The sequence below is a fragment of the Rhinoraja longicauda genome, chromosome 14, assembly GCF_053455715.1.
Source record: "Rhinoraja longicauda isolate Sanriku21f chromosome 14, sRhiLon1.1, whole genome shotgun sequence".
NCBI classification, from domain to species: Eukaryota; Metazoa; Chordata; class Chondrichthyes; order Rajiformes; family Arhynchobatidae; genus Rhinoraja; species Rhinoraja longicauda.
The window spans coordinates 36,227,782-36,253,570 of NC_135966.1; the positions used below are offsets into that span (position 1 = coordinate 36,227,782).

General features: G+C 45.4%; 1 protein-coding gene across 9 annotated transcripts in view; it reads right to left on the reverse strand.

Annotated features, from left to right (window-relative positions):
• LOC144600209 (protocadherin-1-like) overlaps positions 1-25,789 on the reverse strand; it is a 520,454-nt gene that overhangs the window by 457,648 nt on the left and 37,017 nt on the right. Inside the window, exon 3 of one of the 9 annotated variants that reach the window (XM_078411732.1) lies at positions 17,642-20,935. The exons of the other annotated variants lie outside the window; for them this stretch is intronic. Within the exon in view, the coding sequence (XP_078267858.1) occupies positions 20,900-20,935 (36 nt within the window). The 3' untranslated portion in view covers positions 17,642-20,899. Of the gene's footprint in view, positions 1-17,641; positions 20,936-25,789 lie in introns of those variants that run through there. 9 annotated transcript variants of the gene reach the window in all.

Sequence of the window (25,789 nt, forward strand, 5' to 3'; positions counted from 1 at the left end):
GGACTAAACGCAGGCAGGTGGGTCTAGTGTCTATTGCTCTATCTATTGAGCTAGATAGAGCTCTTAAGGATAGCGGAGTCAGGGGGTATGGGGAGAAGGCAGGAATGGGGTACTGACTGAGAATGATCAGCCATGATCACATTGAATGGCGGTGCTGGCTCGAAGGGCCGAATGGCCTACTCCTGCACCTATTGTCTATTGTCTACAGTGTAGATGTGACATGTTGGTTGGTGTCGGCAAGTTGGACCGAAGGGCCTGTGTTTCCATGTTGTATTGCTCTGTGAGCATAAAACATTGTTAATTTGAACTTTACCTCTCAATCTGTAAAACAATTGTCACAGTCCATGTTTACAAATAAAGCTTGCAAGTTAATTGGATTGCAAGGATGGCTTTTATATTCTCACAAACAGATTTAAAATAAATATAAATAAAGAAGTCTCATTGCCTGAACAAGCAAGGTTTAATCAGTTAATTTAGCTGTGGTTGTCCAGGTAACCATGTGAATGGAAAAAAAAAAAAAAAGTTCTGTGAGTGACTGTAAATAAAAGTCGTAAATGCTTCCATATACACGTCTCAACTCCCCTACTCTGGGCATGAGACTCTGTGCATTCACCTGATCTGTTTGTCTCATGGTTTTGTGCACACACACCCATCTCCCATACACAGACACACCCACCCACACCCTGAAATGAATGCAACTATCTCATCCCATATCCAGATACGTAACACTTATACACACAGACACGTACCTTATACAAATACAACCATCACACACAAAAAGCACAAGCTATCCAACAATGCTGCACCCACACATACACAAAGCCACACACAAGAGTGCCCACACAGAAAACACACACCTTCAGATTTAGGGACAGTTTCTTCCCAGCTGTTATCAGGCAACTGAACCATCCAACCAACAACAGGAGAGCAGTCCTGAACTACTGTCTACCTCATTGGTGACCCTCGGACTATCTTTGATCAGACTTTACTGGGCTTTACCTTGCACAAAAGATTATTCCCTTGATACTGTTCCTGTACTCTGTGGATGGCTCGATTGTAATCACGTATTGTCTTTTCGCTCAGTGGTTAGCACGCGACAAAAGCTTTTCACTGTACCTCGTTACACGTAGCAATAAACTAATCTCAAAACTCTCCAGAGATGCTGCCTGACCCATTGGGTTACTCCAGCTGCGCGGAAACGAGAGAGGGAAGCCACGCTGGGAGCCGGACCCTGCTCGTCCCCGAAGACCGGGAAGCGGCGAGGAGGTGGAAGGGGTCCGGACGCTGGAACAAGGGGCCGGTAACAAGAACCAGAGGCGTCTTACCTTTCACGCCCCCAAGGTCGGCCGCGGGAAGCGCCCACGGATCAAGAACGTTGAAGATGGCCGAGCAAGGAGAGGGATGACCAGATGGAGGCGACGGCAGCAGTGGGCTTTCATGGCCAGCTGCAGTTGGGACCGAGAGATGGCGCCAAAACCTGGTGACTATTTGGGGCGGCACAACGGCAGAGCTGCTGCCTTACAGCGCCAGAGAACCAGGTGCGATCCTGACTCTGTACAGAGTTTTTACGTTCTCCCTGTGACCGCGTGGGTTTTCTCTGGGTGCCCCGTTTTCCTCCCACACGCCTCAGCCGATCAGGTTTGTAAGTTAATTAGCTTCTGTAAGTTGTCTCTAGTGTGTGTAGGATGGGGGCAGTGTACGTGGTGATCGCCAGTCGGCGCAGACTCGATGGGCCAAAGGGCCACTTTTCACGCTGTATCTCTAAAGTCTATTGCATATAGACTCATATAACATAACATATATAACATATAACTACAGCATGGAAACAGGCCTGTCCGGCCCTACCAGTCCACGCCGACCATTCTCCCTGACCTAGTCTCATCTACCTGCACTCAGACCATAACCCTCCAATCCCCTCCTATCCATATACCTATCCAATTTACTCTTAAATAATAAAATCGAGCCAGCCTCCACCACTTCCACCGGAAGCCCATTCCATACAGCCACAACCCTCTGAGTAAAGAAGTTCCCCCTCATGTTACCCCTAAACCTTTGTCCCTCAATTCTGAAGCTATGTCCCCTTGTTGGAATCTTCCCCACTCTCAAAGGGAAAAGCCTACCCACGTCAACTCTGTCCGTCCCTCTCAAAATTTTAAAAACCTCTATCAAGTCCCCCCTCAACCTTCTACGCTCCAAAGAATAAAGACCCAACCTATTCAACCTCTCTCTGTAGCCTAAGTGCTGAAACCCAGGCAACATTCTAGTAAATCTCCTCTGTACCCTCTCCATTTTGTCGACATCCTTCCTATAATTTGGCGACCAGAACTGCACACCATACTCCAGATTCGGCCTCACCAATGCCCTGTACAATTTCAACATTACATCCCAACTTCTATACTCGATGCTCTGATTTATAAAGGCAAGCATACCAAACGCCTTCTTCACCACCCTATCCACATGAGATTCCACCTTCAGGGAACAATGCACAGTTATTCCCAGATCCCTCTGTTCCACTGCATTCCTCAATTCCCTACCATTTACCCTGTACGTCCTATTTTGATTTGTCCTACCAAAATGCAGCACCTCACACTTATCAGCATTAAACTCCATCTGCCATCTTTCAGCCCACCCTTCCAAAAGGCCCAAGTCTCTCTGTAGACTTTGAAAATCTACCTCACTATCAACTACTCCACCTATCTTAGTATCATCTGCATATTTACTAATCCAATTTGCCACACCATCATCCAGATCATTAATGTAAATGACAAACAACAGTGGACCCAACACAGATCCTTGGGGCACTCCACTAGACACTGGCCTCCAACCTGACATACAATTGTCAACCATTACCCTCTGGTATCTCCCATTCAGCCATTGTTGAATCCATCTTGCAACCTCACTATTAATACCCAACGATTTAACCTTCTTAATCAACCTTCCATGTGGAACCTTGTCAAATGCCTTACTGAAGTCCATATAGACAACATCCACAGCCTTGCCCTTATCAATTTCCCTGGTAACCTCTTCAAAAAATTCAAGAAGATTAGTCAAACATGACCTTCCAGGCACAAATCCATGTTGACTGTTTCTAATCAGGCCTTGATTATCCAAATAATTATATATATTGTCCCTAAGTATCTTTTCCATTAATTTTCCCACCACAGACGTCAAACTAATAGGTCTATAATTGCTAGGTTTACTTTTAGAACCTTTTTTAAACAAAGGCACAACATGCGCAATGCGCCAATCTTCCGGCACCATCCCTGTTTCTAATGACGTTTGAAATATTTCCGTCATAGCCCCTGCTATTTCTGCACTAACTTCCCTCAATGTCCTAGGGAATATCCTATCAGGACCTGGAGACTTATCCACTTTTATATTCTTCAAAAGTGTCCGTACCTCCTCTTCTTTAATCCTCCTAATTTCCATCACTACTCTACTTGTTTCGCTTACCTCACATAATTCAATATCCTTCTCCTCGGTAAATACCGAAGAAAAGAAATTGTTTAATATCTCCCCCATTTCTTCCGGCTCAGCACATAGCTGTCCACTCTGACTCTCTAATGGACTGTTTGTCTGTATTATGTAGTTAAAAAGAGATTGTGCCTCCGGCTGGCAATAATCTTACTGATCTATATGCAAGAGGAGAATTTCACTGTACTTTGGTGCAAGTGTTAATAAATTGAACCATTGAATACTTTGTGTCCTTTTTTGTAAGCCAGCATCTGCAGTCCCTTGCTTCTAAATAAATGTAAGTCCATCTGTCATGTTGACATAAAAAACATATCAACGCGCAGTAATGTTGGCACAATTCATGCGAATGCACTTCAGCGCCGCGTGATAAAGTATACCTAATTACTGTTCCAATAAACAAGGTTTTGGAACACAGAATCCCTACCCAGGGCAAACTGTTCTTCTTCACAATAAGTTCCAAACAATTCAAGCTGATACGATTTACTATAATGTGATGCAACTCTCTGCAGCACTGCAAAAGAGATCTGATTGATGCTGCAGATGCAACTTTTGGGAATGGCTTAAATATCCATTGTGTTTGATCAGCCTCCCAGTCCATTCGATGGAATGAAATTTATTGGCAATTTTTGCAGAAAAGCGGGGGTTATCAATAAACAGGATAGACTGCCTGGTCCATCATGGGTACTGACCTCCCCACCATCGCAGGGATCTGAAGTAACGTTGCCTTAAAAAGGCAGCCAGCATCACCAGGGACCACACTGGCCAGACTCCCATCTTACTCCTGGCATCGGGAAGGAGGTACGAGTGTCCGATAAAACCGTGACCTCCGGGTTCAGGAACAGTTTCATCCCAACAAACACCAGGCTCTTGAACACTAAAAAAACCCGACTAAACTCCAAATTGCAATTGGTGTTGTAGAAGCAAAGAACTGCAGATGCTGTTTAGTACACCAGAGGACATAAACTGCTGGAGTAACTCAGCTGGTGTTGAACCAAAACATCACCTGTCCATGTTCTCCAGAGATGCTGCCTGTCCCACTGAGTTACTGCAGCACTTTGTGCCCTTTTTGCAGATTGTCTTGGTTGCACTAGGGACTTTGGGCATTTTTTAAAGACTAATATTGGGCTTTCAAAAAAAAAAAAAAAAGTTTATGATGTTATCTATGGGTACTGTATTTACAGGCGCTGTTATGCTGTTGCAAGAATTTGATTGGTCCATTTTTGGTGCATATGGCAACGAAACACTCTTTTGGCAATTGATTCTTGAGCAAGCTTCCATTAGCTGGACTCACATTTAAAATGAGGCGGATTTTCTACTTCGTATCTCTGGGTGCAGCTGCATAATGATTAAAATATCAGACAACTACTTCCCAAGATGGTCGGTTTCAGATCCTCTTAGGACGATTGAAGATGCTGTGTTGTTTAGCTATCTCAGACTCTGTCAAGTTGTGAAATCATGGAAAGGAGTTTGCAGTTTTAAATTATAGTTCAATTTAATTAAACGGCTCTTGAAATATTAAAAACATGTCATCCCTCAACTTCAAAACATTTAACAAGTTGTAGACACATGGAACTGCAGATGCTAGTTTACAGCAAAAAAACACTCAAAGTGCTGGAGTAATTCAGCGGGTAAGGCAGCACCATCTCTGGAGAACACGCATAGGTGATGTTTTGGAGCAGGGGCAGTCTTCAGATTTGTTAACTTGGCATGTTGCTTGTTTTACTTGGAACCATGGAGATTGTAGATTGGACTTTGAACTTTCCTAGTCCTGGAACCATATTTTCTGAATGACCTGACATTGTGTTCTGTGTCATTCTGAGGATATTGGGCAGAGCAATGAGAGCTACCAAATGGAGGTGTTGTAACCTAGTCAGCTTGCCTTCTAAGGCATTTTTGTTTGCATTTAGTGCCAGCTGTATTCTCACTTTGCAGTCAGAAGGTTAAGATTATGTATCTAACTCAAGAGATCACAATATAAAAATCTAGGCTGATTCCAGTGCCGATGGAATCCTGTTCAAAGAATATGATGCTTCTTAATCATAGACTCATATAGCACGGAAAGAGCCCCTTTGGCCCATCTACACTAGTCCCGCCTGTCCACATTTGGCTCATATCCCCCTAAACCTTTCCAATCCATGTACCCGTCCGAATGTCTTTTATACATTGTTTTAGTATCTGCCTCAACTATCTTCTCTGGCAGTTCGATTCATAAATCTACCACTATCTGTGTGAAAAAGTTGCCTCTCAGGAGTGCCACAGTGGCAAAGCTGCAGCCTTACAGCGCCAGGGGCCTGGGTTTGATTCTGACTTTGGGTCCAGTCTGTATGAAATTTGTTTGTCCTCCCTGTGACTGCGTGGGTTTTCTCCGGGTGCTCCACTTTCACCCCACTTCCCAAAGACGTGCAGGTTTTTAAGTTAATTGTCCCTTCTCCCCATCACCCCTGACATCCGTAGCAATTAAAGTTCAAAGTCCAGTGCAGCTGTAGTACATAGAATAGGAAAGTACAATATTGGGACAGATCATTTTTGCCCACGTGATCATGCCAATCTTTGGATGCCAAATTATACCAATATCTTCTGCCTACACATGATCCATATTCTTCCATTTCCTGCATGTCCACAGTGAACAAAAGCTTTAGATGCCACTATCATTTCTGCCTCAACTACCACTCCTGGCAGGATGTGCCAGGCACCCACCACTCTGTGTAAAAAAAAACTTGCCCTGCACATCTCTGTAAAAATCTGCCCTTCTAAAAAAAATTGTCCCACATATCTCCCTAAAAGGTTGACCCACTCCCCTTAAAGCTATGCCCTCTGGTCTTTGACACATGCACCCTGGAAAAACAGTTTACACTGTCTGCTCCATCTATGCCTCTCATAATTTGATATACTCCTATCAGGTCTCCCGTCAACCTCCAATGCTCTATTGTTATATTTAGTTGAATAAATCAAGAAGAAAGCTCGCAACAGTAATAGTGACTGTGAAAGTGCTAGGTTGTTGTAAAAACACAGTTGGCACATATAATGCCGATTTACAAAGAAATTCAACCTATTCCAGTGGCACTCCCGATAGAAAGCATTTTATCGGGATGCATGGTTTGAGAACATCTCCATCCAAGACCGCTAGACATTGCAGAGAGTTGTGGACACAGCCCAGACCCTCAGGCAAACCTACCTCCTTTTCATTGATTCCATCTATATTTCACGCTGCCTCGGCAAGGTCACCAGCATAACCAAGGACCCGTCTCACCCCGGTCGGTCACTCCTTCGTCTCCCCTCTCCCATCAGGCAAGAGGTACAGAATTGTGAAAAAGCACACCTCCAGATTCACAGACGGTTTCTTCCCCGGCTGTTATCAGGAAACCAAACCAGCCTATCAACAACTAGAGAGCAATCCACGACCTACCATCTACCTCATACGTTACCTTCAAACTATCTTTAATTGGACTTTACTGGACATTATCTTCCACTAAACATTATACCCTTTATCCTGTAGCTGTAATCTGTGGATGGCTTGGTATCTGTCAGTCCGCTGAATAGATATCACACAACATAACAGCTTTTCACTGTACTGTGGTAGACGTGACAGTAATAAACTAAACCAAAATAAACTACAATCTCACACCAGTTAATTTAACAGTGGCCAGAAATGCAAAGAGCAAGTCTTTCAAATTTAGAGTACATCCTCGAGTCATAGAGCCATGCAGTGTGGAAACAGGCCCTTTGCCCCATCTTGCCCACACCGGCCAACATATCCCATCCACACTAGTTCCACCCACCTGCATCTGGCCCATATCACTCTAAATCTATCTTATCTATGTACCCGTCTAACGTTGCAATAGAATCTGCCTCAACTACCCTCCCCCCCCCCCCCCCCCAGGCAGCTCATTCCATGTACCCAGCACTATTTGTGTGAAAACATTACCCATCAGGTTCCTATTAAATCTTTCCCCCCTCACCTTCAACCCAAGTCCTCTGGCTCGCGATTCCCCTACTCTGGGCAAGTGACTCTGTGCGTTTACCTGATCTATTCCTCTCATGATTTTGTTCAACTCTATGAGATCACCCCTCTTCCCTCGTATGTATTCAAGAGAGAGTTAGATTTTGCTCTTAGGGCTAACGGAATCAAGCAATATGGGGAGAAAGCAGGAACAGGGCACTGATTTTGGATGATCAGCCATGATCATATTGAATGGCGGTGCTGGCTCGAAGGGCCGAATGTCCTACTCCTGCACCTATTTTCTATGTCTATGTTTCCATCCTCCTGCGCTCCAAGGAATAGAGTCCTAGCCTGCTCAATCTCTCCCTATAGCTTATCCTCTCGAAATATAGTTCCTGTCTGCGCTGTAAAAGGTCCAAAGAACAAAATTGGACCGCGCCCGCACCGACAACTCTTTAACTGTAACAGTTAATTATTTACTTGGGTTTTGTGCTGAGTACCACAGAGGTCATAACACTTCACACATGCGCCGGACCGACCGTCGTTTGTGTGCACAGCTCTGCAGGGACAAGGCGCAATGGGAAGCAAAATGTCAGGAATAATTAAAGAAAAGTATACCAACTGTTCATTTTCACACACAACCACCGTGACAGCAATTATAAATGGATTTACAGCAGAACAGCATCAGAAATAGATTAGCTAAGCCTTTGAATAAAACTCAACCTGACCAAACCATCCCCATATAAGGCCAGTCAGTGGTGAATAAATCCAGGATCTACTTAACGATAACACCAAGTGCTGGAGCAACTCAAAGGGTCAAACTATAAAATCTCTTTAGTTTTAGAGATACAAGTGTGGAAATGGGCCCTTCGGCCCACCAAGTCCATGGCAGAACAAACCTGAAGGATAGAACGCCCGGTCCTTCAGTGTGTGAGGCGTGTGTGTGGTGTGTGTGTATGTGGCCGTCTAGTCTAGTGAATTGTAGGAAGGAACTGCAGGTGCTGGTTTATACTGAAGACAGTGTTTGAGTAACTCAGTGGGTCAGGCAGTATCTCTGGAGAAAAGGAACAGGCAACGTTTTGGGTCGAAACCTTTTTTCAGACTCTAGTGTAGTGTGTTGTGTCTGTATGTGTGTAGTCTAGTCTAGTTTAATCTAGTGTAGTGTATGGCCGTGTGTGTTGGTGTGCATGTGCTGTATAGTCTCAGAAGGAACTGGAGATGCTGGTTTAAACCAAAGATAGACACAAAATGCCGAAGCAACTCAGCGGGACAGGCAGCTTCTCTGGAGAGAAGGAATGGGTGACATTTTAGGTCAAGACTTCTGAAGAAGACCCGAAACATCACCCTTTCCTTCTCTCCAGAGATGCTGCCTGTCCCTCTGAGACACTCCAGCATTTTGTGTCCATTTGCAGTACAGTCTAATCTAGTTTAGTGTAGCCTAGCATAGCGTAGAATGTGTGTGTGTGTGAGCCTACAACCATTAACAGGCTGTGGACAGGGATGAAAATGAACCAAGCAGACAGACCGGGTCAAATTCCAGAGATTCCACATGTCCATAACCTTTCTGTGGAATGAGCCAGGCAGACAAAGGATTAATACAACCCCAACGAGATTAGCTAGAGGCCACGTTTGCACCTAATTAAACCACGTCCTGTCAGATCATTACTCCGTGACCCCATTTCACTTGCATGTGGAACAATGCACTCTGTCCTGACCAACCCCTCCCTACCTCTGGCCCACAAAGTAAACCGCAGTGAACCAAACCAACATGCTGATGCCAAACAGAATCTCCATACCCTCAGTCATGCAAGCAGCTCATTAAATCAGGAGCCAAGCGAACAATAAAGGCAGAAGATGGACACAAAAAGCAGGAGTAACTCGGCGGGACAGGCAGCATCTCTGGAGAGAAGGAATGGGTGACGTTTCGGGTCGAGACACATCTTCAGACGAACAATAAAGGCCAATTGGCTGGCAAGAGGGTGTAAAGTTCCCTCTTTAATGTTGAAATACAAAAGTCAGTCATCGGTTTGGTGTTTTTAACACCAGTTTCTCAACTCATTGAAACTGATGGGCCTAATCTGTACTAAACACTTAAAAAAAAAATAGTTACTGTGGCAAACATTGTAAGAATTAACTGTGTGCTCCAGCCTAGTTTTTTAAAAGACCATGCATCGTTCCAATGGTGGCAATCCACATCAGTGGCCTGAATTAGAAAGGGCCGAGGGGACATTTTTTCTTGATCCCCCGAAACAGGCCCTTCAGCGATAGCGATAGCGACCGGCACTATCCTCAAGATATCACAATATGCTGGAGTAACTCAGCAGGTCAGGCAGCATCTCTGGAGAGAAGGAATGTGTGACGTTTCGGGTCGAGCCCTTTCTTCAGACTGATGTCGGGGGGGCTGGGGGTGGGCGAGCACTATCCTCAATGCTTCAATGGTGCTTTTATTGTCACGTGTGCAAAGTGCTAACACAGTGAAATTATTTTCCTTACAAACAATCCATTAGAGTATTGCCATACCCCTGAACCTCGATTAGCAATTGCGCAAAATAGTCTACTGAGCCCGCATGCAAGAGGCGCCATGTTTTGGCATCGTTTTCATGCTCCACGCTCCAGCTCTCATGAGAGGTGCCTGTTCCAGGCGAGCTCCAGGCTGTTGCGGGGCCCCCTGCCATCTCCTTCCTTGGACGCTCTCCTCACCTGTCCACCTTTGTTCCCCGAGAGTGCCTCCCACAGCCTACACACTAAGGACAATTTACAACTGTGCCGAAGCCAATTAACCTACAAACCTGCACATCTTTGGAGTGTGGGAGGAAACCGGAGCACCCGGGGAAAACCCACGTAGTCACATGGGGGGGGGGTGTACAAACTCCTCACAGACAGCACCCGTAGTCAGGATCGAACCTGGGTCGCTGGTGCTGTAAGACGGCAACTCTACCACTATCCTTGAGATGAATTCCCTCTCCAGAAAGTGGACGGTTTGAGAAAACACATTCATAAAGGTTACCGGAAACCCAATGGTCTAACTAGCGGAAGAGCAGAAGCAATGATGTTGAGTTGGACTACTTTGCCACCTCCAAGGCTATAATCTGAAGGTGTTAACTTATTTCTGGTGTGGATAGTCAATATTGGATAGGTTATGAAATAATCTGTGCGGAACAATGTACAGTTTAGTTTATTGTCACGTGTACTGAGGTAGAGTGAGAAGCTTTTTGTTGCCTGCTAACCAGAAAGTGGAAAGACTACACAAGATTACAATCGAGCCGTCCACAGTATACAGACACACGTGATAAAGGGAATAACGCTCAGTGCAATATAAAATCCAGAGACACAGTGGTAGAGTTGCTGCCTCACGGCGCTAGAGAACCGGGTTTGATGCTGACGACAGGCGCTGTCTGTGTGGAGTTTGCACGAACACATGGATTTCCTCTGGGTGCTCCAGTTTCCTCCTGCACTCCAAAGACACGCAGGTTTGTAGGTTGATTGGCCCAGGTAAAATTGTAAATTGTCCCTGGTGTGTTGGGTAGTGCTGGTGTGCAGGGTGGTCACTGGTAGGCACGGACTCGGTGGGCCGAACGGCCCGTTTATCACTGCATCTCTTAAATCTAAAGCGTTGTGAATTGCATCTCGGCTGTGTGGAGAGTAGATTCCCAGTCACAATGATGTAGGATTGAACCTACATGCACCATCAATAAGGAATGCTTCACTGTCAATGGTTCCTCGTATGGTTGAGAGGTGTTGAATCTGCTTCCAAGTTAGACTCCTCTGATTTAACTGATTTAACTGTTAGGCATAGATCCATACCTGAGGGAGGATGTGTAGGCTTCGGAGAGGTCTAGACGAGGTTTACAAGAATCAAATCAGGGGGACAAATCCAAACAAGAAATAAAATCAGGGCCGGCAACAGATGACCTCAGGCAGGGAGGTTCCCTGACAGGCCGATTGTTGGTTAGGGGTGGTGTGATCCCAAGAGGGATACATCGTTGAGAAACCGTGGAACTGGTTAACCTAGTGGAGGAAGGGGGCAAGGGGTTGGGAAGAGCGAGGGGAGGGGAGGGGGAAGTGTATGTAGAAGTTACCTAAAATTAGAGCATTCAAGGTTACCGCTGAGGTGTAAGCTACCCAAATATGAGGTGCTGTTCCTCCAATTTGAGCGTGGCTTCACTCTGGCAATGGCGGAGGCCCAGGACATAAAGGTCAGTATGGGAATGGGAAAGGGAGTTAAAATGGTTCGCAACTGGGAGATCTGGTGGAGCTTCAAAGGTGCAGGAAGGAAGTGCAGATGCGGGTTTAAACCGTAGACACAAAATGCTGGAGTAACTCAGCGGGACAGTCAGCATCTCTGCAGAGAAGGAATGGATGAGTCTTTGGGTCGAGACCCTTCTTTAGTCACCCATCTCTTCCTCCCCAGATATGCTGAGTTACTCCAAGTTTTTGTGTCTATCTAGAGTTTCAAAGGTGCTTCATTGGCAGTAAAATGTTTCAGGATGACACGAGACCTCGGAAGAAATTACAAGTGTTCCCTGATTTATTATTCCCACATTTCTCCTGCCCTCCCTGATTTATTAAGTTCCAGTGAGGTGTTTTCACTCCAACGCCATTGAATGTTTGCAGTAAGAGCCTGCAGGTTACAAAGTGATTCATTCATTTAACAAATAGGATGTTCCCATTGGAATACACTGTACCAAAAACACCGAGAACACATTTCATTCATTTTTATCAATTCACAAAATGTCACTTCACAAAACCTTTTCCTGGTTTCCAAATTATCTCTTTAGTGAATCAAGAAATGGATGCATAATATTGATTCCGGAATCAGGCTGTTTAATTCCACTCCATGCAAGCATTTATCAAGCCAATCGTAAGGCACAGAACCACGAGCAAATACTGTAAAGTCATAGAATTATACAGCAAGGAAACAGGCACTTTCGCCCACCTTGGCATGATGTTTCTCTCTGTACGTATACGTATACCATGTCCCATATCTAAACCCTTCAATCCCTTACTATCAAAGGTGTTTGTTTAGATATTTCTTAAATGAGACTTTTTTTAGATTTTTAGAAATACTGCAAGGAACAGCCCAGGCCCTTTTGCCCACCGAGTCCACACCGACCCCATATACTAGCCCTTTTGCCCACCGAGTCCGCACCGACCCCATATACTAGCACTATCGCACACACAAGGGATAATTTACAATTTCCATCAGGGCGTACCTTTAGATCATAGCTCTAAAGGGTGGTGAATCTGTGGAATTCGTTGCCACAGACAGCTGTGGAGGTCAGGTCATTGGGTGTTTTTAAAGCAGAGATTTGATTTGATTTGACTTTAGATTTAGCAGAATCAGGAGCTTCAGCCCACTGAGTCCACGCCGACCAGCGATCATCCCGTATACTAGCACTATCCCACATGTTGGGATCAATTTACAATTTTCGCCGAAGCCAATTAACCTGCATACCTGACCGTCTTTGGAGTGTGGGAGGAAACCGGAGCAGACGGGAAAAAACCCACAAGGGAGACGGTACAAATTCCGTAACAGACAGCACCAGTGGTCAGGATGGAACCTGGGTCTCTGGTGCTGTGAGGCACCAAGTCAACAACTGCACTACCATGCCACGCTAAATGACCTGATAAACCAATTAAGGGCAGCACAGTAATGCAGCTGCTGGAGCCACTGCCTCACAGTGCCAGAGACCCAGGTTCGATCCTGACCTCGGGTGCTGTCTGTGCAGTTTGTACGTTCTCCCTGTGACCTCGTGAGTTTCCCCTGGGTGCTCCGGTTTCATAAAGTCAAACAGCATGGAAACAGGGCCTTCAGCACAACTTGCCCACACCAGCCAACATGTCCCATCTACACTACTCCCACCTGCCCGCATTTGGACAATATCCCTCTAAACCTGTCCTATCGACCTACCCGTCTTAAACACGATAGTAACTGCCTCAACTAACTCCTCTGGCAGCTTCTTCCATACTCCCACCACACTTTGTGAAAAATTACCCCTCTGGTTCCTATTCAATCTTTCCCCCCTCACCTTAAACCTATGTCCTCTGGTTCTCGATTCCCCTACACTAGACAAGAGACTGTGCGTCTGCCTGATCGATCCCTCTCATGATTTTATATGCATCCATAAGATCACCCCTCATCCTCCTGCGCTCCAAGAAATAGAGTCCTAACCTGCTCAGCCTATCCCTATAGCACAGACGCTCCTGGCAAAATCCTCGTAATTCTTTTCCGCACCCTTTCTAGCTTGACAAAATATTTTCTACAACATGATGCCCAAAACTGAACACCATGCTCTAAATGAGGCCTCACCATCATCTTATCCAACTGGAACATGACCTCCCATCTTGTATACTCAATACTCTGACCGATGACCGATGTGCCAAAAGCCTTTTCGACTCCCCAATCGACCTGTGATGCCACTTTCAATGAACTATGTACCTGCACTCCTAGATCCCTCGGTTCTACAACACTCCCCAGATCCCCACCATTCACTCGTGTTAGTGCTCCCAAAATGCAACACTTCACATTTCTCTGTACTAGATTCCATCAACCATTCCTCAGCCCACCTGCCCAACCGATCAAGAACCTGCTGCAATTGTCGACAGCTATCGTCACCATCTACAATACCACCCACTTTATTGTCACCTGCAAGCTTGCTTATCGTGCCATGTACGTTCTCATCCAAATGCTGTCCAGGATGTTCCCTCCCACATCCTAATTAATTACAGAGTCCACATAATGGACTCCGTAATTTGCCCTGGTGTGTCGGGAGTGAATGAGATGTGGGATTACACAGGACAAGTGTGAACGGGCGATTGATGGCCGGCTTGGACTCGGTGGTCCAAAGGGCCTGTCTCCATGCTGTATCTCAAAACTCGAAGACAGGGATCTCTCCAGATTTTGTTTCTTCAAATTCCTCCAACTCTCTTATCCTTTTCTTAAACTTAAATCCTCAGATTATTGACACCTCTACTGGAATTTGAACCCTTCAATGCATTCACCTACTCCCAGGTCCACTGTAGTTTTTTTGAATGGCGAGGTAGACTTGATGAGCTGAATGCTCCTAGAACATATGAAAGTATTTTAGGGATACAGCATGGAAACAGGTCGTTTGACCCACCGTCCACGCTGTCCAGCGATCATCTGTGTGTACTTCCACCTACACATTAGTGACAATTTACAGAAGGCAATTAACCTGCAAAGCTGCACGTCTTTGTAGTGTGGGAGGAAACCAGACCACCGGGAGAAAATCCACGTGGTCACAGGGAGAACGTACAAACTCTGTACAGACCGCATTTGAGGTCAGGATCGAACCTGGATCTCTGGCCCTTGTGAGGCAGCAACTCTATTCCAGGCACTTTGTGTCTTGTAATGATGCCAATGTTTCTTGACTGATCTCCAATTAGCGGTGATTGCAAAATGGACTAAGGTAAAAAGTTCATTATTGCCCAAAAGAATGAAAATGAATTTGAGTGGGGACTGATCTGGGGCTCCCCCCATGGTCTGATGCTCAAACGCAGTGTGCATCCTGTCGTTTGACTGGTTTCAGTTGCAAACTCCTTGACTGCTGACTTATTCATAAAAATAATTGGAGCATGTCAATTTGTCAGGAGTGCCTGGAGACTTCAGGAATTCAAAGATTGATTCCTTACCCCTGCTTACAGTAACTCTGGAGAGGGAAAGAAACACACAGTGTTCTTAAAATTGTGCATCTCTCCAAATTGTGCTGACTGAAAGATACAGCGTGAAAACAGGCCCTTTGGCCCACCGAGTCTACATCGACCATCGATCACCCGTTCCCACTAGTTCTATGTTCTCCCACCTTCGCCACCACTCCCTACACACGAGTGGTAAATTTACAGAGGCCAATTAACCTACAAACCTGTATATCTTTGGAGTGCGGGAGGAAACCGGAGCACCCATGTGGTCACGGGCAGAACGTACAAAGTCCGTACAGACAGCACCTGAAGTCAGGATCGAACCCGGGCCTCTGGGTGCTGTAAGGCAGCAGTTCTACCGCTCTGCCACTGTGCATAATTTGAAATAGGGAGATGTTGAAACAAGGAACTGCAGATGCAGGTTGATACACGAAAGGGCACAAAGTGTTGGAGTAACTCAGCAGGTCAGTCAGCACCTCTAAAGAACATGGATAGGTGACGTTTCGGGTCGGGACCCTCCATCAGACCCTAACCCGGTGAGTTACTCCAGCACTTTGTTTCAGATCAGATTGAGGAAGGGCCTCGATCTGAAATGTCACCCATCCATGACCTCCAGAGATGCTGTCTGACCTGCTGAGTTACTTCAGCACGTTGTGTCATCATATGAAACAGGAATATACAACTCACCCCCTCGAGTCATGGCTTTCAACAAAATCATGGCTGATACAACGAAAATTCATATTATCTCAACAGTTTTCAATCATTCCACCAGGCAGATTAGCAACAATATTTAGTATGCAAGGGCTGAGAGGCATGTGACTTAGATAACAAGCAGTGAACCATAGGAAAGCCCGGGGAACAAGATTCGGGCCACCGGAGAGATGGTGAGATTTGAAAGTCAGAAAGGTTGCATGGAGCCAGATGCTCTGGAAATAAATCTGATGTTGAGGTAAATGTGAGGGCAAAAGAGCAGACGGATTTCCACTGACAATGTGCCTTTCACATCCGGTAGATTTGCTGCCTCACAGCCGCAGACCCAGGTTCGATCCCGACTCACATTCTCCCTGTGACTGCGTGGATTTTCTACGGGTGCTCCGCTTTCCCCCCCCCCCACGCTCCAAAGACGTGCAGCTTCGCAGGTTAATTGGCTATTGTGAATCCCCCGAAGTGTGCAGAACATTGAGCTAATGTGAACGGGGTGATTGTTGGTTGGCATGGACGCAGTGGGGCAAAAGGCCTGTTTCACAGTGCACCGCTACACTAAACTAAATGAATCTAAACTGGGTGTTCTCCAGGTGCTCCTGCTTCCTCCCGTATCCTGTAAATTGTCCCTAATGAAGGGGACATAGAGCTAGTGTCCAGGGGTGATCGCTGTTTGGTGTGAACTCGATGGGACGAAGGGCCTGTTTCAAGGTGTATCTCGAAACTAAACTAAAAACATTGCTTTCAGAAAGAGCCAAAACATTATGACCTGATGAGCCAAAACATTATGACCACCTGCTTAATATGCTGTTGGTCCTCCGTGTGCAGCCCCATATGCAGCAGGATGCGATGCACTGTATATTGTGACACATTCCTCCCGTGACCACCATTAAAATTTTCTGTGACTTGTGCCACAGTAGACCTTCTGTCGGTTCGGACCAGACGGGATAGCCTTCGTTGCCCTCGCGCATTGATGAGCCTTGGGCGCCCAACACCCTGTCGCCGGTTTGTGGTATGTCCCTCTTCGGGCCACTGTTGGTAGGTACTCACCACTGCTGACCGGGAGCACCCCACAAACCTTGCCGTTTCAGAGATGCTCTGACCCAATCGTCTGGCCATAACAATTTGGCCCTTGTCAAAATCGCTCAGGTCTTTACTCCTGCCCATTTCTCCTGCATCCAACACATCAACTTCAAGAACTGACTGTTCACTTGCTGCCTAATATATCCCACCCTTTGACAGGTGCCATTATAACAAGATAATCAATGTTATTCACTTTGCCTGTCAGTGGTCATAATGTTTTGGCTGATCGGTGTACTTTTGTATAGCTATTGTGGTGATGCAGGAAATGGCACACACAACTCCAAAGAGCAAACTTATCCAGGTAATCACAAATTACTAGTCTTTTTAAACCAATGCGGAGTGTGGAATGTGGTCCAAGACACACAATAGTACCCTCTTTGTCTTTTTCATTCCAGAAACTATTTGACATATTAATCACGTTATTAACAGGATACCTATCGGCATATTGGCATTATCTTTCCTATTGAATCATTTGGCATTATTGGTCTCTTCCCATCACCTCTGTTATCTCAATTCTCCATGCAGGGTTAAACTAGCCCAGCCAGCCAGCCGGCTTTACTTGATCGAAGCATTAATAAATCTTAAGTTGCATTTCAGAATAAACTAACCCAAAGCAAATTACATACCTCATATGTTGCTTTTTATTTGATTTTGGATTCAAAATCTAACATCTCATAGCACCTTTTCCTTTCTCATCTCCCCCCCCCCCCCCCCCCCCCAACACACCCTGTGAGAAGCAAACATCTCCAATCAAGGAGATGTCACAATTAATAACAACTTGTATTCATAAAGTGCCACGCAAAGTGGAAAATACACCAAGCGTTTCATAGCATCGTTAACAATCAAAATGTTGACACCAAGTCACATAAGGCATTATTAGCAAGACAACAGCTTTTTAAAGGAGTAGAAAGAGATGCAGTAATGTGTCCGACTTTAACACCCAGTAACTGATTTAATTTGTGTAGTAGAAAGGAACTGCAGATGCTGGTTTACACCAAAGATAGACACAAAGTGTTGGAGTAACTAAGCGGGTCAGGCAGCATCTCAGGAGTAAAAGGATGGGTGACGTTTCAGGTCGGGACCCTTCATCGGACTGACTTTCGACAGACCAAGTCTGAAGAAGTGTCCTGACCCGAAAGGTCACCCATCCTTTTACTAAACTAAGCTAGATTCTCCGGCATTTACACAGAGAATATATTCAGAGGTTTTTAACACCATAAGCAATTTTCCATTGGGTTCAATGGAGAATACAAACTAATGTTGAAGGTTGATGTTGGTATCTAGGACCCTATCAAAGCCTTTTTTAGCTTGGCTTTTTCAATTTTTCCCCCGATAATTTTACTTCAATTGGAAATATTTGGACAAAAAAGACACAAAGTGATGGAGTAACTTACCGGGTCAGGCAGCAACTCCGGAGAACATGGACAGCTGACGTTTCAGGTCAGGACCTTCAATCTTCAGAAGACGAAGACATTTCACCTCAAGACGGGTCCTGACCTGAAATGTCACCTACTCATGTTCTCCAGAGATGCTGCATGACCCGCTGATTTACTCCAGCACTTTGTGTCGAACTGATTTAACTTGCTAGAAATAAGGAAGTGGATGCATTCCCCTGGAACAGGGGAGCTGAAAGGAAATGGCTTTGATTTGGTTGCTTGTGTGTGGGCTGCACAATGGTTGTATGGCAGAGTAATGTGAGTGCTGCAACTGTTTGATGGATCAACTGTTGGGAAGGATTCAGGGCGGGGAGCCATTCCCCCGCTCTGCTGGGTTCTGCAACATGGATTGGCCTGGAAACACACAAATGCGGGAGGGTGATGGGGTGGTGGAGGTGTGTAGCAATCCATGGCTGATGCAAGGAATACCAATTGCCAACACCCTTCCGTAAGGCAAGGAGGCAAGGCCTACAGTGAGTTGGCATCCAGTGTGGCAACATATTTAACATACATTCACGGTGTTACACAGCACAAAAACAGTGCCCACTGGTTCCATGCTACCTACCTGAATTTGACCCCTATCTATCTAAACCTTTCCTATCCGTGAACCTGTCCAAATGTCTTGCACAGGTTGTAAATGTGCCTGCTCTCTGCCGACCTGTTCCATCCACCCACCACACTCTATGTGAGAAACATGGCCGTCTGATCCACTTTATATTTTTCCTCTCTCACCTTAACCTTCGCTGTTAATTTTCCTACCCGGTGAAAAAGAAAACTGACCATCCCTACCCCTCCCAATTATACAAACCTTTTTTTCCAAGTCAAACCTCAGCCTTCTTCATTCTAGGGGAATCAATCTCCCCAGTGAATATTTTCTCTGCACCCTCTCTCATTTAATCCCACCCTTCCTATAATATGGCAACCAGAACCGCGCACAATGCTCCCAAGTGCAGACGAAGTCACTGCTCGTATGACTGGAACATGGCGTTTCAACCTCGATACCCGTCCTCCAATTGCGTTCCATTGCCACACATAAATCAGCCCCATATGCCAGTGGAAGCATAAATAAAAGGACCTAAATTGACTGGTCAAACAGATCTCACCATAAATACCCATTTACAAGTGATCTCCTTTCTCACCAATCCATTTGAGGAATGTATTAAACAAAGCCATTTCTTCATTTAATTGTGCTTGTCTTGTGCTTTCCTCCATTTCTTCTTTGATCTCCCCATTCCTATAACTCTGCATTATCTAGGCCTCCAATTATCCATATCGAATATGCATATCCACTATTAGCGGCCATTCCTGAAAATGCCCAAGCCCAAACCTTTGGAGTTCCCTCTCTAAGCCTCCTCACATCTTTCTTTAAGATTCCCCTGAAACCCTCTTCCCTACTGGCTTATCCCATCTACCACTTCAGTCTGCAGAAGAGTTCCGACCCGAAACGTCGTCTTATCCCGTTCCCTCCACTGATGCCGCCTAACCCACTGAGTTCCTCCAGCAGTTAGTTCATTGTTTGCTCTTTAGCCAAGCATTTGGGCATCCGTCCAAAAACCTCTTTAAGTTGCGTGGAGTAAACTTCTGTTTGATAGCACTTTTCTGAAGCTCTCAGGCATTGTCGTGTTAAGGTTGATGTGCAAAAAAGTAAAATTTTATTGAACTGGAATTAGGGAAGGGGAAAATAAAGGAAGCAAAATTGCTGTTCTTAAAAGCCAACTTTTGTCAGAAAGTAAATAAAGAGGAAGAACAGCAACAGATAATATCCCAGCAAATATCAGTGCCCTGGACTCAAGTGTTTATCCTCGTATACTGGTGGTACATTCAAGAAACTGCACTCAAGTGAGATTTAAGTCGGGGAAGGTAAGAGTTTTTGAACAAACAAAAAATCCATACATGGATAGAACAGCAAATAGTTTCTGGTAGCAAAGTGAATCCGTTCTTGAAGTCACATTTATTGCACAGATGGACCTGGAAGGGATAGGACACAGACAAATCATGTTCAAACAAATAAGAGTTGATAAGCGGAAGAGGGGTCTTTCAAAGTGGCAAGGCGTGAAGATGTTCCTTGGACTCATGAAGACAAAACGTGTGTCGGTAAATACAAGATCATACATCCAGCCGTCAGTCCATTCCCCAGTGAGTTGCAAGTGGAGCGCACAGATGCAGTCAAAGTGAAGTTGAGGATGGAGCCTGGAGTTGGTAGCGGTGTGGGGGGAGGGGGGATGGATGCGGAAAGGGGGGGGGGGGGTTGAGGCAGTGGTAGAAGAAGGCAGCGGTGAAGCATGAAAACCAGCATAGATAAGCCAGGGCCGACGGGGCTGTCACTGAACCGTCCATTCAGTGCGTTTCCGCGAACACCAGCCACTTTGTACACAGCAGCAGTAAATGCTGATCTTCCCGCAGGTTCGGCAGGTCTCTCAGAGGTTCCTGCACAGTAGTGGAGCAGGAGGAGGAGGAGGACGGGCGAGAAGAATATTCACCCCCTCAGGTCTTGCCGTCGGCGCCTTCTCTCTCTCTCTCTCGCCCTCAGCGTCCCGTCACGCGCCCTCGCACGAAGGCCCTCGCCGCCACTCCCGGTGCTTTAGTTACATTCCATGTCCATCACTCAAACCTCGCTGGTAGTCAGGAATCTCCTTACCTCCTGTGGGGCAAAACGACTGGGTTTTGATATGGAAGGGAATAAATTTAATCACCAGTAGCCACTGCAGCTGACACCCAAGTCCCTACCTTAACATCGCCCTGCCTCGGTCTTTGCTTCAAGACCTTAACTTGAAGCCCCTTATTCCCTCTTTGGGAAAACATTAAAGATCCCGCACAAGGTATAATTGCACAGAGAAGCAACGATGGTTGGACTTTGCCCTTAATTATAGATTATAATTAACCCTCAAATCAACACGTCTAAGAAAGTTCTACTGATAATTGTGGGAGGTTACTCTACACAAAATGGCTGCCGTGATCCTGACATTATGACCGTTAATTGGCTGTAGAGTTGAACCTAATATTGTAATATACTAATATCTATCTTCCTTTATCAACATGTCAACTAAAAAGAAATCTATCGCTGAAATGGTCCTGTGTGACAGTGCTCTCTCAATAAAGTGCAGTCCTATACTAGATGAAAAATCATGTAAATATTAGATTCTCACCAGCTTTCAAGGAGTAAGTACAAGACTATTTTGCTTGAAAGGAAATGGTGCATTTTTAGATATCTGGCTAGTTAGTATTGCTCGCGTGATCAAATATCGTGTTGTGAGAATGGTCCTTGTAAAATAAATTTAGATTGCTGTCATGAGTACCAAGGTACAGTGAAAAGCTTTTTTGTTGTATGCTATCTCGTCAAAGGAAAGACTACCCATAATAACAATCAAACCGTCCACAGTGTACGGATACAGGATAAAGGGTATAATGATTAGTGCAAGATAAAGTCTGATTAAAGATATTCTGAGGGTCCAAATGAGAAAGATAGTGGCTCTGGACTGCACTCACAAGAAATTCACTAAGTTCGCCAGAGAACCTGGATAATACCATTAGACATTAGAGATACAGCGCAGAAACAGGCCCTTCGGCCCACCAAATCTGCGCCGACCAGCTATCTCCCTGTACACTAACCTACACACACTAGGGATAATTTTACAACTTACCGAAAACAATTAACCTACAAAATCTGTACCTTTGGAGTGTGGGAGGAAACCAGATCACCCAGGGTGATTGGTGGGTGGTGCGGACTTGGTAAACAAAGGGGCCTGTTTCCACGCTGTATATCTAAACTCCAAAGTATAAAGTCTAAACTGTAACACTATTATGATGAGAAACTATATTCTGCACACTACTGTTTTTCTCTTTTACTCTACCTAATGTATGTGCATGGCATAATTGTATTCATAGATAGTATTCTCTGATTTGATTGAATAGCACACAAACAAAAGCTTTTCACTTTACCTCACGACAGATAACAATAACAAACCCAATAGGTCAGTGGGTCAGGCAGAATCTCTGGGAAACATGGGTAGGTGACGTTTCAGCTCGCGACCTGTCCGCTGGTCCGTCTGAAGGGTCCCGACCCAAAACGTCACCGATCCATCTTCTCCAGACCCACCGAGTTACTCCAGCACTTTGTGTCCTTTTGTGTAAACCAGCATCTGCAATTCCTCGTTTCTGTAATAATAAACCTAATCTTGAGATTGGTATTAGTTTATTGGTGTCACATGTACCGAGATACAATGAAAAACTTTATTTTGTTACCTACCTGGGCGGATCATACCATACATGAGTGCACCTGGAAGTCAGATATGTTCATCAATTCAAAAGTTATCAGAGCAGAATTAGGCCATTCGGCCCTTCAAGTCTACTCCGCCATTCAATTATTGCTGATCTGTCTTTCCCTCTCAACCCCATTCTCCAGCTTTCTCCCCATAACCCCTGATAATATTATTATCTTCCCTTCCCCCCTTGGTTTCACACCTTACTCGGAATTTCAACCTTCCAGGATTCCCCTGGGAATTTAGGATGACCATTCCACATCCTGTTGCCGAGACCACTGGGAAATCAAGGCTGCATTCGCTTTTCCTACTCCAGAAGCTTGAGGACACATCTGAGGCGGAGAGCCCCAGGGCCATACCAAGTGAGTGCTGCAAGATTATCAATGCCATCTTTCAGATGTGACATTAAACTCTGTACTAGGAGGTCAAAGATCTCATGCCATGATTTATTAAAGAGCAGGAGGTGGACAGTATTGTCTCAGCCAGTGCCACTTATAGGCAACTCTCATTTTGCTGCTTGGGGTTATTGTTTTGTATAGTCCGTTGAAGGATCCTGACCCAAAACGTCTCCGAACCATGTCCTCCAGAGATGCTGCTCTACCTGCCAAGTTAATCCAGCACTTTGTGTTTTTGTTTTGGAAACCAACATCTGCAGTTTCTTGTGTCTACAAAGGAGTCTGACCATGTGCCCAACCATGTCCCCCAGAAATGCCACCTCAATCACTTCAGCACTTTTGTGTTTTTTTCCTAAACCAGCAGCATCTGCAGTTCCTGGTGTCTACAAATCAGTCTGAAGAAAGGTCGAGACCAAAGACGTCAGCTAACCATGTTCTCCAGAGATACTGCCTGATCCACGGAGTTACTCCAGCACATTTTGTCTTTTTTTTGGTAAACTAGCATCTGCAGTTCCTGGTGTCTACAAACGAGTCTGAAGAAGGGTCGAGACCAGAAACGTCACCTAACCATGTTCTCCAGGGATGGTGACTGACCCGCTGAGTTACTCCAGCACTTTTATGGTGTTTTTTTGTAAACCGGCACCTGCAGTTCCTTGTGTCTACAAACTTAATGTTGTATTTCCAACATCACATTTCAAAATTACATGTTCATACCCCATCCTTGTCGTTGGTTGCATTAAGGTCTTCGTGTTTTTTTTGCTCCAGTATTGCAGTTATTAATCCATCGTGTTACTAAATTAAAAAATGTTACCTGTACAGTGTTGCATTTACAGGCAGCTGCAAATAAGAATTTCATTGTTCCATTGTCACTACATATAACAATTGAATGCTCTTGACTCTTGGTCATTTAAAAATGGAGAGCATATGGACCAAAATCAGAGAAGATAGGGAGCGGTGTAGATTAAGCGGCAATGCTTGCATGTAAACTATTGAAAGTTCTTTTGCTTTTAAGTCTGGTATTTTAAATACTTTCTTGGGGGTTTTTTTAAGTACAGAGACTCTCTGAGAAAGTGCTTTAGGACAGGGTTGGTGTGCTTGAGGACACCATTGGAATGATTCTCTGTGATGCTGACATTATCCTCTTCATCAAAAGCCCCATGCCTCGCCCGATTCTTCAGCTGGCCTCAGGCACACTATCCCTGGAGTACAGACATTGCCTCTGGACTATGACAAGCTGCAGATTCAGCCAAGGTTTTAAAGTGTATTTATGTTGAGATAGCCAGAGACTTTCTGCACCTCCTGCGTGCACTGGTTCTACCTCGGGGAATAATGGCAGCGGCCCATGGAGAAGCCAAGTCCACCTGGAGTCATACAACACGGAAACAGGCACCTTGGCCCAACTGGCCCATGCCAACCAAGATGGCCCATCTACGTCAGTCCCACCTGCCCACGTGTAGCCCATATCCCTCCGATGTACAAAGTTGTGCAGTAGCGCAGCGGTAGAGTTGCTGCCTTACAGTGCCAGAGACCCAGGCTCGATCTTGACCAGGGGTACTGTCTGTACGGAGTTTGTACATTCTCGCTGCGACCGTGTGGGTTTTCTCCGGGTGCTCTGGTTTCCTCCCACACTCCAAAGATGTGCAGGTTTGCGGTTAATTGGCTTCGGTGAAAATTGTAAATTGTCCTCAGGATAGTGCTAGTGTGCCTTGGTGGTCGCTGGTCGGAACTACTTCAAGGGGGGAAGGGCCTATTTCTGCGCTGCATCTCCAAAGTCTAAAGTAAATTTAAACACGTGAAATATCCAAAGACATTTGGACAGGAAGGGTGAAATGTATGAATATTGATTTCTCTAATTTCCCTGCGTATGATTCTATGCCACGGATAGCCGTGACGGCCAAATCTTTGGGTGTTTTCATGTTCATAAATTCATACGTGATAGGAGCAGAATTAGGCCATTCGGCCCATCAAGTCTACTCCGTATTTCAATCATGGCTGATCTATGTTTCCTTCTCAATCCCATTCTCCTGCCTTCTCCCCTTAACCACTGACACCCATACTATTCAGGAATCTATCAATCTCTGCCTTAGAAATATCCACTGACTTGGCCTCCACAGCCACAGATCCTTGGTAGGGGTGGTCAGAGGTTATGGGGAGAAGGCAGGCACCTGGAGTTGAGAGGGAAAGATAGATCTGCCATGATGAAATGGTGGGAGTTGACTCAATGGGGCCGAATGGCCTAATCCTGCTCGTATAAAAATAAATTAAAAGAAAAATATAAAATATGAAAAAAGATCTAATAAGTGCAGGGTTGTATTAAAAGGACCCAGCAGGCGAGCAGATTAGCATCCCAGCTTAGAACTACCCACAACCAACACTGGCCATCCTCCAGCCTACAAAATCACACGCAACCTGACAGTTCCTGTCAAAATGCGCAGCCTGTGACAGATATGTAAATCCTGCTTCCAGCATCCGCACTGTGTCAAGAAGCGATAAGATGCCTGGAAGGGAACAGTTCACGGATTTTAATCATTCCCCCGGTCCAAACCCTTATTTTCTACATCGGTGACTGAATTAAATTTCACAGCTGAATGGAGGCTTCAACACTGGTGCTTCCTTTCTCGTTTTCTCCACAATGGTGAATAAAATCCTTTAAACCCCGCCATGGAAGATGGTTATCCATGTATCTCAGCACATGTCAATGGCCCTACAGTAATCCCACAGACACTGGGATAAAACAAGCCCACACTCAAATCCACTGTGCGAGGAGGCAGTCCTTCACACCCCCCCCCCCCCCCCCCCCACAGACAAGCGGAACGAGGGAGCCACCACAGTAAAGAATAA